This window comes from Pithys albifrons, chromosome 4 (genome assembly GCF_047495875.1).
Source record: "Pithys albifrons albifrons isolate INPA30051 chromosome 4, PitAlb_v1, whole genome shotgun sequence".
NCBI classification, from domain to species: Eukaryota; Metazoa; Chordata; class Aves; order Passeriformes; family Thamnophilidae; genus Pithys; species Pithys albifrons.
Genome location: NC_092461.1, coordinates 32,550,664 through 32,566,075, shown reverse-complemented (window position 1 = coordinate 32,566,075; position 15,412 = coordinate 32,550,664). Strand labels below are relative to the sequence as shown.

The following is a 15,412-nucleotide window of genomic DNA, read 5'->3' as shown; positions in this document are numbered from 1 at the left end:
ACAGCCCTTGTTGACTACTAATCAGTTTGCAACATGAAGGCGGCAATCCTCTAAATTTTGCCCTCCTTCCCTGTCTGTCTCAGGGCTTTCATCAGCTTCTGAATGTATTTTCTCTTTTTTGGAGTCCCTGTGGAAGACACTTTTCAATAGTTTTTTCCCCACAAGAATTGCCTGAAACAGCTGTCCTAGTTCAGCAGGAGGGACCAGCTAACCCTCTGTGGGGGTGATCAAAGCTGTGTATTCTACCCCCTCTATTCATTCCCCTAGGACAATGGACCATTAGCAGCAGCTGCCCAGGGAGCCATTATCACCTTCACACCCAGCCTGAGGGGGGTGGAGCTGCTAATGGGCCATCAACAGTTCAATTCCCCCTGGCTCCCAGAGTTAATCACCCATTGTGTGAGTCCCCGCCCAAGGGGAGGGACTGGGTGCTCTCTGAGGGTACATAAGTGGTGGGTAAGAAGACCTTGGGAACTTCTCGTTGGATCCAGAGGAGCAGCAGGACCTCGACAGGAGGAGATTACCGCTCTTGCCCAGACCACAGCCCTTGCCTGCACCAACAGGTTTTTCATTTCCTTTTGCTCTGGACTTGGGGGAACCACAGGGGTCTCAGCACAAGGGCAAACAAACCCCCTTGGGTTTGTGCCCCAGGACACTGGGTTATACTGCTGGGGTTTTGTGAGTTGAAAGCAATTTCCCTTGTGTGTCAGTGTTGTTATTGTAATATTATTATTAAATTTTAGGTCTGACTTATAATCTCTCTCGTGGTGAGTTCATTTCCCCTGCTGGTTCACCTTTAAACCAGCACAACAGCTTACAGCACTAGTTGGGACCAGGAAACTTCTGGAACTGTAGTTTTCTCTGCTTCACTTCCATCGTTTTCCAAAATAGATACTCAGGGATGGATCCCATCATACCACACTATATCACTGATGCCATCAGCTGTATGTAAATATCTCTGGAGAAAAATTAACAAAATAGGCAGAGAGAGTTATATCCTTTCTAGAAGGATAAAAAATGCTTGTCCTGTGTTGATGGACAGCTGTGAATAATATTAAGTACAGATGTATTTTTATGGAAATTTGTGAGTTAAGAATAAACCTTATGGCATTAGCCCTGTTCATTTGATGACACAAAAAGCAGAACTGTCGTTTCTTTGTTTGGTTAATTGGTATAGATCTTGCCATGGAGTCATGAAGAAATAGCAAATTCCTCCAAACCCACCCAAACAACATCTGTAACTTCCTGATAACAGTGTGCAGCTGGGTGACATAAGTTTTCCATCCCCATATATGGGGCCACAGGAACTTACATCTATTTATGAATTACATTCCTGAAATGAGTTCCTAAACATCAAATACCAAAAGACCTACCAAAAAGACTTTCCAAGCATTTACTAATTTGCTGCCTTCAGGTTTTTGCTATTTCAAGGTCTCTCTCATTCATTTAACTAGTCAAAAAAGCTCCATGTTCAAGGGCTTTTAGACCATGATGAATTTATTTAATACTTACCTATTCAATAAGTCAGAGATGAGTTTCATTCTTCAAAGAGAAGAACAGTCTGTATCATAGAATAGTTTGGATTGGAAGGGGTGTTAAAGACCATCTAATTCCAACCCTCCTGCCATGGGCAGGGACATGTTCCACTAGATCAAGTTGCTCCAAGCCACATCCAACCCAGTCTTGCACACTTCCAGGGATGAGACATTGATCACAGCCCTTCAAATGGCTCATCTATTTGCTTGTACATGAGCATCTTTTATTCTACTTCTCTTTATCACTGTCATCATGTTTGCCACACACTACATGAACAAAAGGAGTTGAGGAACTTGTTAACAATCAAGAACCACAGAGAGTACAGACAAAAGGAAGCAAAGGTTTTATTGACATTTCTTTATACATAACACAAGCTACACAAAATGCCACAATAAAGCATATGTAGAAAAATAGTAGAATCATATTGGCACTGATGTCTATTCATTATTATTATTACTATTATTATTATCATCATCTTAATATACAGGTTTCATCATAACCATAATAAATAACCATTAAAATTTCACAGTGGCTTTATAAGCTTTACATTCATGATCTTGTTTATACAAGGGACCATGTCAGATTTCTTCATCTTTTTTATATGGTCATGATTAAAAGTAGTAGATTTAAAAATGAAAAGCCCTTTCCCTTAACCTATAAGGCTTTGTCCACATTAATCCATTGACTTGATCCTTTGGAGAGGTCTGCATTTGTTTAAAAAGACATTACTTTTAAAACACATTTGATGAACTGGAAAATTTGCCTTAAAAAGAACCCAGGAGATTTGCTATCTTCTGGTGGTTTGACTTTGAGATGCCATGGATGCTGCTGGCTGCCATTCCATAAGATCCTTGGGCTGTATAAAGCTCTTCATCAGGTTAATCCACTTGGGGATCTGGCCCATTATATCAAGTGCCTTTGACCAGCATTTCTCAGGATCAGACTTTTAGTAAAGATCATGTGAATGCTGTTGAGTCAGAACCTACATTTCAAGAAAATAGATTTGCATCTGCATTTTCCCTAAAATATCATGGAATTGACTCAACTTCATTTGTTTCCACTTTGTGAGATTAGTTTTGGGTTTTCAACATAAGATTCACTTAAATCTTGACAGACACAGTTAAAGAAAATTGAAGTGTGTGGTAGTTCACAAATGTTCATTAGGGAAAAGGAAGTAAATCAGAGAGAGGCAGACAGAGCATATGTTGTAAATCTTGATGTCTTAAAAATAAATAAATAAATAGTACAGATTTTTGACGCTCTCAGCCTCTAATTATTGCCTCTTCTGTCTGATTTGAAATATAATTTTCAAGAAACATAACTGCCTCAATCAAATGTAATAATGTCTCATTTAAAAGTCCAGCCTCGAATGTCACATGACAGAATCAGCTGCACTCATACTGAACCACAGAAATGGTTGCAATTAAAAATACCTTAGACTACTCATCTGCTAAGTTCAGCCTGAGTATCAAGTCAGTGTCTTTAAATTCAGATTTGAAGAAAGTTGTACTTACTGTTACATGCACCAGTTATATCATGCATATTGAGTGTCCTGAACAATCAGCCCCAAAGGAAGTACTTGGAGAAGGATATATGTCTGATGCTTTGCTCTGCAGCCTGTGTGCACAAACATGGGCGTTTATCCAATGCTAGCATTTTACATCCGCTATGCAAGAGTACAAATGATTATGAAGTTCAAGGGCCAAGCTCTTGATTTGGGATAGTTTTTTTATGTGACAAAAAAAAAGCTTAATGTTGAAATTACTAATTTGAAACTTAGCCCATTAGTAACTGGCAGTTGCTTATCTGAAATAAAAATAAAAAACCAAAACCAAAACCAACCAAAAACTCCACCCACATCAACAAAAAAACAACAACCAAAAAACCCAAAAACCCCCTAACAAAACAACAACAACACCCAAACACCAAAACAAAAAAAACCCCAACAAACTAAAAAAAACCCACTCAAACCATATAATTTCTTTTAAAAAATTTCTAGCCTTGCCTTTGTTAACAAAAAACTGTAACATTGTCCTTAAAGAAAATCACTTTCAGAGCTAATTACCTACAGGAAACAGTAGGGTTTATTTCCAGGAGATATTTTCTTAATATTTAATAAAATAAGTAAAAGATAACTCTGAAATACAGAAATAAGGATCTTCACAAAACTGTGCTCCTGTTCACGGAATTCTATTCCACATGTCAGTTGAGGAACAGTGAACGTCCAATTTTAGGTGTTAACCATTGAGCTGAGAATTATTCCACCAGTGTAAGGTATTCCATTTGAATAGGTACTATAAAACTGTGGTTACTTCTGATAACATTGCTAACTTTAACTTGACTTTAACTTAAGGTTAAAGGGTTTTGATTTTTAGGGTTACAACTTTAATAAATTTTGGGGAGAGTTTCATTAAGGTTTTCAAGACTCTTAAACCATGGTAATGGTTTCAGTGTCAAAAATGAAGTAACTGTTTGTACATTGCACTCAAGGAAAGACATGACATCAACCAACGCCTACCTCACAGATGTGTTTTGTTTATAACACAAACTAGAATGTTTAATTTTAAGAACCTGATTATGAATTTACAGCATGGAATAAAGGGATAAGAAAGAAGATAGAATTCATCTACTAAATTAGACTCATCAATGTAAACTCCTTCTAAACAAGAAAGAAGATCACCCAGCACTCAGGTCTTCCCAGTTGAGGCTTGCAGTGTTCACTGAAGGCAATTCTGTAAATAGAGAAAATTTGATTCTCTGATGTCTCAGATGATGTGGCTATTTGTCTAAGCATGACTGAAAAATAGAGATTTAAGATTGGATTTTTATTTTTTTTTAAAAAGGACTTGAATATGCATTAAGGGAGTTATAAATATGACTGAGGTCTGAGTTTAAGACTGGCTAAAAAAATCCCCTCATTAATAAATGGATTCATCGTTTAAGTACAAGAAAATAGTTCTAGGTTAAACTGTTCCACATTAAGTATTCTTATTATTAGATACAAATTAAAATAGAAAAACATCTACTAAAATTTCAAATTATTTCTGAATTTGTGTTTTGGTTTTAACCTGATACTTTTCCTAAACATCCAATAATATTCTGGAGTGTTTTATTTTTGTGAATTGGGTAGGGCTTGAGAGTTCTTTTTGTTTCTCTTCATCATTGCCACTTTGGTGGGGTAGATTCCAGTCACATCCCAGAAAAAAGTAGTATTTATCTTTGCCTTCTCAGTCTATCAGGCCTATATCTAGACTGACACCTGGAGACCCAAAAAGGCATGGGACAAAACATCAGTGCAACTTTTTCTTGGCAAAACAAACACAGTAGAAAATAAATGTAGAATACACCACAGAGTACAAGTGATTTTTTTTTCTAGACAGTCTCGAATACCATGGCTTGTCTAGACTGATCTCCCTCATATATCATAAGAAGATTTAACTGCAGAAAAAAAGAAATAACTAATTTCCCAAACTGGATGCATAGTCAATTATATACAAGACTAAAATTAGCAAGAAGAGTGACAAAGCTGAGAAATGATTGGTCTATCAGCTTAAAAAATGAATGCTTAGTTGAAGAGGATTGATGTGAAGGAAAATTAAAAGATGGTGATAAGCTTCCTTCTCAGGAGATAGGGCAGCTCAGTTTGGCATGTTGCATTGACCATGGAAACCATGGAGGTGGTAGATAACACACATCAAATCCAGGACTGTTCAGATAAGTTTAGTCAGCTAATAGTGTGCCAAGAGGTTGACAAATCACTGTACAAAACAATCACTCCCCTCCAATGAGGTGGATGAAGGCGACAAATGGCTCCTTCAAAGGAGCTCTGGAGGATAAGCAACACAAATTCCCCCCAGAAGCAACAGAAACTTGTTAGACTTAATGATCAGCACCAGCTTCCTTCTAAGTGTGGTATGGTATATATACACTGCATCTGGAAACATACAGTCACCACATACAGGAATAACACATTTCTCACCTGGGAAAAGACATTGTATAAACATGTATGTTGGGTATACATCATATTTTATGAATGACATGCAAGAACTTGACATTATAATTTTTGCTGAAAGTAATTACCCATCTTAGATCAAAAACTTTCCCACAGTCTCTTCATCACTTCCTTCACATGTAGCTGCATATATGATACTGTATCAGAAATTGGTATCGGACTGATATCAGACTTGATATCTTTCAATTGATATTGAATGATATCAGTGCCTTGACATCTTGCCAGATTTGGGAATGATGCACATGGTCTTATCCATATAAAAGTAGAAAAAACATATCCTGGAGTGGAATAGGTAGATTTCTGCTAGCACTTATGGTTTTAGGAAGGACTGATAAACTTCTTAATTTAGTTGCTTGAAATATTGGAGTTTTCAGCTACAAAACCTTTTTTCTTATGAGTGTAACTCCATTTATGGGATGCATAGAGTAAGTGAGCCTATCCCAGTTCTCAAACCTCCCACTTAAAAAAAAAAAAAACAGAAAAAAAGAAAAAAAATACTGGAGACCGGACTTTTATGTGGAGAAGGTTTCTTTGTTCGTAGCTGATAACTTGCCAAAACTGGAAGGCATGCTGGATTGCTGTAAGAGCAGATCAATAGATCTGTGCCACAGCTTCATATTTTCATAGGCAGGAGGTACTTGAAGGTGTGAAGCTCCACGCATTTAACATACAGCCAAGGGACTTCTGGCACACATACGCATGTGCGCAAATCCATTTCAGACTGATATGATTAGTTTGCTACTCAGATATTAGGATCTTGCAGGACTTTGGGTGAAAGTAGAGATTTGAATTTTCAAAAGCAGAGAAATCAAGTTTCAGGGTTGTAACAGAACTTAGTCTGACCTTTTGCCTAAGAAGAGTTTATCCACATTTATTCTTTATGCTTTTATCCTATGAGGGGAAGTCCTGACTCATCTGCATTTAAAGCAGACTAACAGTTTAACACACGTTAAACTGTTTCATAAGTATTTCTATTCAGTGCATGGATTTCTTTCAGGGTGGTGGTATTTTAGTAAGACTGGTATTATAGAGTCTTACTAAAATAGAGAAGAAGTATCAGCTACTCTGGTCACATCAGTCTTCCTCCCTGTCTGTGCCCAAAGTAAAGATTAACTCATGGGTGGCTGCAAGCTCAAAGATTGCAATTGTGACAACAGGAAAACAGCTCCAGCATCCTAGTTAGGAAGAGGATGAGTGCCAGCAGCCACTGAAGCCCTCCTGAACATAGAAAAAGACATCTGTTTTCAGCAGATCTACCATCCAAGGAAGTTTGCCAGTGCCTGGAGTGTCCTAAACTCAATTCAAGACTGAGAAACTGGACAGGGCCCAACAAAGGATTACCAAGACAATGAGGGGTCTAAGCCAGCCTCTGAGGACAAGCTGTTGGGGTTGTCTAGTCTGGCAAAAAGGATGCCAAGTGCCAAAGAGCTGTCTGAATAAAAAGGTGGAACAAGAAAAGGTAACAGAAAGAAGGTGCAGCTAAGAAAATTCAAGTTGGAATTTTTTTTTAATTTTTTTCCACCTTAGGATTGATGTACAGCGGTCAAAAAGGTAATCCAGAGTAGCTGTAGTATATCCATCACTAGATATTTTCAAGACTCAGCAAGACAAAGACAGGGCTGATCTTACCATGATGTTCATGATAATCCTGCTTTGAACAGGAATTAGACTGGGATATATCTAACTGTTCCTTTGGAAACAAAATATTCTGTCATCTGTAACATGTCTGGACAGATGCACAACAGTCCTTATAAAGGGCTGAGAAAATTTCCCTGGAATGAATGTGTGACCAAAATGTCCCATTCCTGCATAAATGGAATGGCAGTGCCAGATATATTTGTGAATGCACATTTACTGTGACTTCACAGTCTCTGAAGGGAATGCACTCAGGGCATAGAAAGGTGTCCACACAAATGTGGGAATGTAGGACAAAGCAGAATAGTATTTTGGGGCAATTTAGGCATCTCAAAGGACAGCAAATTAAGCTAACCATGAACAGGAGGCCCAGCCTTGTTATGGCTGTGTTTGACCCAAAAGGCAAAAACAAACCGAAGAGGAGTGAACTGCAGCTGAAAAAGTCTCAGACTGTGTAATTTATGACTCCAAACATTAATGGCCTACTTTTTTAATTCAGAGATTATTTGCCCCAAGAATCTAGTACTACAGTTATAAAGCAATTGCATTAAAGAAGCTGAAGTCTGACTTCAATAGACCTATATTTATACTGGTTTATAACCTGAAAATAATTCAGTGATTAAATAAACATTGAAAATTTGGGGGAGGGGGCAAAATGAGGCAGAGACTGTCAATTATGTAACAGCATTCAATATCAAAATTGCTGAGCATATGTATTGAAATAAAGAAAAATGCCTCATGAGAATTCTCCATGGACATGGCCTTTAACATCTAAATAACCAGCTGGAGTGAAATATGTTATGCTGTTCTGATGATAATTTATAAATGGAAATTTAAGGCTATGAAGAAAATAATCATTCAGCTGGGTTAACATATATTGGCATGCTAAGACTGCTGCAGAAATGCCCCATGACTATTCATTATATATTAAATTTCATGGGATATTTGCATAAACCTTTGCAAGAGTCTAACCTTGTTATTAGATGTTCCCACCTTTCTCCTTCATCACCACTTATCTATTTCAAATGCAGAGAGATAAAAGAAAATAACATTTTTTTTAGTTAGCAAAAAGCACCAGAGAAACCTACAAATAATGAACTTTGGCTTGAATTCCCAGTTTTCACACTGTCTTTCTCAAGTCTCTCTCAAGTGTGGCTCTTCTCTGGCAAGCGAACAGTGAAGAGGATTGGTCAGTGGATATTTATGAAATGCTTTGAAGTGAAATACTGCTCAGTACTCCTGTAGGCAATTCCAAAGCTCTGGGCTTAAGGTTTCAAGTCTTTAGAAAAAAATCCTTTAAAGCTAAGAAATTTCAGCTTCCTCTATTGTCCGTGGACAGACCTGATTTTGAAAACAAATTATGAATTTCATTAAAGTGAAAATGAGCATCCATTGGAGGCTGGGAAAAGACACATTTCCTGCAAATTTTAAATGAGCCTTTTTTATATCTTCAGTGTTTGCTTTTGTTCAAGGTGTATAGTAAAAATTTGCACTCAAATATGAAAAGCTGAAGAGCCAATAATTAAGGATTTCATCAGTACTCAAATACTGGGCCTCCAAGTTTTGTCTGTGTCTTAGATATCTAAAAAGTGAGTCTTATAAGTTCCATGGTGAGAGAATAGAAGTAAGTAACCCTGAAGGTCACCAAAACAGAAAAAAGGATCACTCCTGCAGACCTTCAGTAGTAGCTGCCTCTCTTCGCTGACTACATAGAGAATTTAAGACTTTTGTTTTCATAGAACAAATTCATTTCGCAACTATTTTTTAAGCACAAATTAGATGATGAAATTAGACAAGACAAATTTTACAATTCTCCAAGTAGAAACATCTCCAGAGGATCCATGAGATGGGCTTTTAATTTCCAGGAGATTGAAAACCACCTCCTTAGCAATCCTCAGCCCAGCTGCAGAAAGGAAGAACTCACTATTCTGCCACTCATCTACTCACACTTAATCCATACGGCAATTTCTTTCCAACCATATCTAAGGAAAAAACCCCAAAATATTCAATTTCAGAAGGTAACAAGTTCTTTCAAATTTTGAGCACACTGGGCTCTAGGAGCCTGAAAATATTGGAAGAGATTAATCTAGCTATTAATAAAAACATGACCATACATTGAATTGTTATAACCGCACTGTTTTCAAGTGCTTCAAATTTTTGAAAACAGTTAATGTCAGTCCTTTAAAATGCTACACATTGTTTCAGGAACTATTTGTCTTCCTTCCTTCTCCCTATAATTTCCTCTGTCTTCAAAGCCCTGAGATCTGCTTCCGTCTTAGTGTCTGCTTCTCTTTTGTAATGTGGGCTATCACCTTTCCTTCTAAAGTACTCATCTGGGCTATAGCCCATAGCATCCCCACCATTGGAAAACCTCAACAGGCAGATGCACTTTACCTGGTGGAGCCAGGACATCCTCCATGCTGGTTTGAAGCTTCCTACGTGCTAAAGAAACAACCGTGGAATGCTGGTTTTGTTTTTTATTTAACTAAAGAATTCTGTGGAACTGAAGGAAGTTTAACTTCACAATCATGAACACTGACAAGGTACAAAAAACTGTTTGTCCTTCCTCTGTCCAAGGTTTTTAAAAACTGTCTTATCCTCTATAAATGTGAGAGCTTCAAGTAAGCATTTAAGCCCTGCCACCACAGATACATGAAGCCAAGGGGAGCTTGTTAAGTTTGCAGGGAAATTCTTGCAGCAGTACTGCAAATGTACTAAAATGTTTTTAAAAGGCTTTATGTGAAGGGGCAATATATTAAAAATGCAAAGGTTGAGACAAAGATGCTATGTGTTTACTTTGCTATTTTTTATGAAGATAATTCTTAATGTATATTCTTTTTATGTAAATAAAAATCAAAAAATAAGTCCATGCTTATTGCTGTAGTTTGATGAAGTCCAATAACTTAGCTATTATTCACATTGTAATGAAAATGCAGATCTTTGCAATATAGTCTACACAATTAAGTGGAATTACAATATTGAGAGTAATTTTTAAGTCAAGACCCCATTAAAAACAATGAAAGAAAAGAAAGAAAAAGAGAGAAAGTTTATTCTGAGAACCTTGAAATGAAAAGTCAACTAGACCGTTACTGGCAATATATCCCACTATGTTCTGCCAGCAGAAGGAAGGTAAAGTCTGTGTCTTATCATTTGTCAGGAATGACATCTCCCAGATTTTTCTGAGGCTCCATATAAGATCTCTGCAATACCCCACAAGGCATAAGTTTTATGGACCTAATCCAGCTCCATGTAAAATCCAACTCCAATTCTGAAATCAGCCTGAGCCATCAAAGAATTCTCTATGTATAGAAGCACTGAAACCTTTAGGTATATTTTTCCATTAGTCAGAGCACTGGTAGGAGTACAGAATGTCAAAGTGAGCATTTAGAAAGGCCCACCAAGTTCTGCAGCAAAACAGAGACCTTTTCATGTGTCCCTTCTCTCACAACCATGCAAGCAGAAGGCTGGGAATGCTGTCCAATGCAAAAGACAAGGCAAGAACCACCAATCTGAGCAGAAGAACAGCTACACTGGTATGCTGTCAGACTCATTACACCCAGGATTGCAAAAGCTGGTGTGTGAGACTTTGACATGAGCACACTTTTTCATACAGACTGTATACATATGCACACACATACATCAGGCATGTATATACATGTAAACCAACTTTCTTCTGAGTGCTTTTCAAAATGTTCTGTTGCAAGACTCCTGAACATTTTCTACAAGCAGACTAGATCCTCATAGAGCACACTAAAGCTTACTAATAGTTTCAGATTGCTTTTCTTTCTGGTTTTTTGTTTTGTTTTGTTTTGTTTTCACATAAATGTCCATACCCTGGCTCAAAAAAACCTGCACTGTATAACAGCTCAACCTTCATGTCCCCTTATGTGTCAAATTCTCTGGACAATTTACTGAGGAAAAAGTAAGCTGTGCTATGTCAGTGTAGGTGGTACTAGACAGCTCAGGCTGAAAAGTGAGAAAGAATTTCCAAACAAGAAGTGAAAACCAGAAGTTCTTGATTCCTAAAACAATTTATTTGTTAACTGGGTAGAACTGAATTTTAACTTTTAACTGTCAATTTATTAAAAGGAAGAAAAAAAAAGAGAAAGAGAGAGAGAGAGAGAGAGAGAGAGAAATAGTATTTACCTATTTAATTCAAATACTGAGGTAATGTAACATTTAATGTTTAAAAACCTTGTTAACATTGAATGACACCATGGAACTGTTTCTATATAATTTCAGCCCCTTTGAGGGCACAAAATCTTTATATATAATATATCTTCTTATTTTCAAGTGATCTTAACCTCACTTTTTGGTATATTCCTTCTTTCTCCTTCCTATTTTAAAAAAATGCCTATATTATTAAACAAGCCTTGTTGTCTATCAGTGTTTGCCAGTCTGCTAACAACTTTTTTCTTAAAGTGTGTAAGTTTTTCACTTTTTTCTTTTGAGAAAAAAGTCATTTTACTTTTTGCAAGTACTAATGTATCCCTGTGGCTATGAGGTCTTTTGTTTTAATTTTTCATTCTCTTATTTCAGAAATCTCCAATATCTTGACAACTTTTTAAAAGGAACTTTTAAAATTTTTTTACAGTCTGTTACAAGGTAGAGAGACCTGTTCATTTCTATTTTTAAACAAATCATATTTACATTAAAAAATGCCTGATTTTCAAGCACAAATAATTATGAAGATGTATTCAGTTTCTCTTTTTTTGAAAAAACTGCTGTGACATTGAAAATTTACCAAAATGTTATGAAAATGCACAGAAAGATATTGAAATTTGTCACTTTAAATCTGATAACTTCTTGATAAAAATATTAATGATAATTTGACAAAAAATTGAAAAGTGATAATTTTCTTTTTCAAACACTTAAAACCAACTTGGATATTTTTGCATAAATAAATTTTTAAATGTTCCAACCATCTGTAACCGTATAATGATTAGGACTATATAGCACTGCAAATGGGCATTACCAAAGCATTCATAGGGTATGGCAGAAGATCTTAAAAGAACATTTTCATATTTTTTAAGCTTTCCACAATCCTTACCATTCTTCATCTCCAGCCTTTTTTTTAAGTGTTTGGATTTTTTAAGGGTATAACTGGCTAGATTTTTAATTTCATATCAGAGTGATACATTTTAAAAAATAAATAAAATTGTTGATGTAAAGGTACTTGAATACAAATGTAAAAGTAAAAATTGTACCTCTAAGGTTATGACAAGCACAAATATGATTCTCTATAAATGTAAACAGAAAAAATGTTAACAGACACCACAGATATTTTACAAGTAATCCAATAGACTTTTTTAATTTGGCAGCTTCTTACTTGAATAAAATTCTTCCCAACTTAAATTTTGGGTTTCTTTTTTTATTTCTTCATACTATGTAAAATATTTCACTCCTTTACATTATTTGAATGTAGAATTTGTATGTTAGAAGTTATTACCAGTAGTGGAACCATCCAAATATTTTCTTCCCACAAACATAAATACTGAAACTTTCATAAATGGTTTTTGGACTTCTCTGTTCATCACAAAGGAAATTTTAACCTGAGTTCACATACACTTGTTTCCCCTTGTGTTAACTACCCCAAAAGTGCTACAAATGTATAGCTTCATTAATACACAAATAAGCATTAAATCAAGGACAGACAAGTTCCTGGTTTAATATTCAGGAGAAACAGGAATTATATTGGTCCAATCACATTTGGAGAATTAGTCTTCTTATTCTGATTCTGTACTTCAGAAGTGGCTCATGTCTTTATGTGGACAAAGAACATACAAACTGTAGAGGAATATTTATTTCTTCCAAAAGCACCATTACTTGGAAGCTTGAATGCCTTAAAGCCATAGCACTTTATTCTCTGAAAGAGAAATGGAAATGGAGAATTTGAAAGTCCCACCTGATCTCATTTCTAACATTGCACTCCTTTGGCTAAGGGATTCTCCTCTGCTCAATGGAAAGGTTGGCCTCTGTTACCCAGCACTTCAGGCACTATTTGAAGTAGCTGAGTCCTGCCACGAGGAAAAACTTCTCCAGGAAAAGTTCAGAGTCCAGCACAGCGATGTGGGCAGCCCGGCCTATCAACGTGTTGGCCGTGTTTGGCAGGGCATGGAACACGTTGTGTCTGATCAAAGTGCAGTCCTTCGCCCCAATCAGAGGCTGCAGCAGGTTGTTAATCATCTCTGCGTAAACAGGACCTGAAAAGCAGTTTAGATGTCACACACCTACTTGCCAAAGATCCCAGATCCTCTCTTTCCTTTCAGTATCATTACAGTCACAAGAAGGAAAATGGAAGCCAAAATGCAGGAGATAGGAGTCCAGTTCTATGATTTGCCAGGTGTCAGGGTGTTAATCTAATGGAGGCACTGGCCACGTGGAAAGACCTTCTAAAGCTGCTAGCATGAGGACTGGGAAATTTCTGGGCAATCAGGCCAATCAGTCACATTTCCTCTATCGTTGAAGAAAATGATCTTGTTCTTTTCAGGGGAGTGGGGTTGGACTCACACTGTCTCTGGATTCAAATGTGAAAGGTTCTGACAGGACACAGAGACCCATTGAGTTTTCTGGGGAATCTAATGCAAAAAGCACATCTTGTAGATATTTGAGGAGTTTATAGGGCAAAAACTATGGCTCAGTAAACATGCACTGGTAAATGATCTACATTGAATGTAGATCTGGCTCCTCTTAGGTCAAGCATCTCACTGAGAAACAACTAATGTAAGAGTTAAAGAATGACCTTTAGTTCATATCTGGGGTATGATAGTAAGAGCTGGCATTCCAGTAAGGTGTGCAAAGGTAATCCTGCTCATTATTGGGCTTGGCTGTTCTTTTGGCCTCCAAAGAGTACCTTCATATCTAGGTAATCACACATGTGAAATGGGGATGAAATTGCACTGAACCTTATTGCTGGGAGTGGTAACAAACTGAAGCAAGGAAACATTTTATAAATGAAGAAGACTGCTAATAACAAAGGCAATGCCTGGGACAACACATGGACTGAGCTAACAGGAGGGTCTCTGGTGGTGTAAGCCTGAATGTGCTTTACAGATTTTACTACAGACCAATATGATTTTAGATCTGTTCCTTAAATTATCTGGTAATCATTCAAACACTATTGAAAAGGAAAATGCCCTGGTTTTTAATGTGCTGAGAGAGATTTCATTATGTGTAACAAAGGTGAAACAATATGAGTAAATCCATAGACTACAGAAAAACATTGTCAAGAGCTAGTTCTATTACCACTACTTTAAAGGGAAAAAAAATTAGAGGGATGGGGAAGAAGCAGTAAGAAACCTTTGATTATGACCTCACTGAATGTTTTTTCATCAGGCAAAGAGCTTCTTGAAAAGCTTCTTTTATTGATTTCAATAATTTCCTGTGGGAAGTGAACACTTTCTTCCTTATCAAATAAACATTTCAGTTTTCATCATAGTGATGAAAACCCTTATAATACAATAACCTCAGTTGCACAAAACAGCAATTCCTCAATAGCCTTGTGAATATAGAAAAGATTTTAAACATACCTGTGTGTCTGTCCTTAAGAGCATTTTTGCACATTTCTATTCTTGCAGAATGAAAGGGTACATATCTGTCTTGGGGTGAGGCCACTAACACAACATTTTTAAAGTACTGAAGACCTGTAGCAAATACAATACGTTGATCACCATGAAGCACAGCAATGAAAAATACATACAGTGTCAGCATGACTACCTCATGTTCAAAGGTTTTTGAAAACCTACCGGGCAAAATAGATGATAATTATTAAAACATGCAACACAGGCTTAGAAAGATTTAAACAGCTTAAACATTGCTGCTGCTCCTGTGAACTATTTGTTACTTGTCACCCACACAGGTTAATTGTATGTCAATTAAAAAAAGAACTATCTCTTAAAAAATTATTAAAACTTTAATCTTGCAAATATTTATATCTCTAATCAAGGAAAAAAATAACACAATGAATTAGTACAATTCTCAAACAAAACAGAGGGAGCAGAAAATGAATCAGCTTCACTGCTATGATGTCATACTGTTGCATCAGTGTTGAAGGAGCCTTGGGATCTGTCCAATTCCTGCACTCAGCAGGATTTATCAACCTTGATAAATGCAAACTGCTGGTACATCAACTGGAAACCTGGAATCCTCCCTCTTCCCTGGAGGTAATGAGGCCACTGATGAGCTGTGGAAACAGGCTCCCACTGTTTGCCCTGTCTGTGGTGTATTGAA

At 36.8% G+C, this 15,412-nt stretch overlaps 1 protein-coding gene across 5 annotated transcripts in view; it reads right to left on the bottom strand.

The window, feature by feature from the left end:
• Nucleotides 1-1,910: 1,910 nt before the first annotated feature.
• FAM135B (family with sequence similarity 135 member B) overlaps nt 1,911-15,412 on the bottom strand; it is a 289,327-nt gene continuing 275,825 nt past the window's right edge. For all 5 annotated transcript variants that reach the window (XM_071553796.1, XM_071553792.1, XM_071553793.1 and 2 more), the window contains 2 exons: nt 14,713-14,826; nt 1,911-13,386 (listed from right to left, as the gene is read on the bottom strand). In XM_071553796.1, coding sequence (XP_071409897.1) covers nt 13,181-13,386; nt 14,713-14,826 — 320 coding nt within the window. In that variant the 3' untranslated portion in view covers nt 1,911-13,180. The remainder of the gene's footprint in view (nt 13,387-14,712; nt 14,827-15,412) is intronic.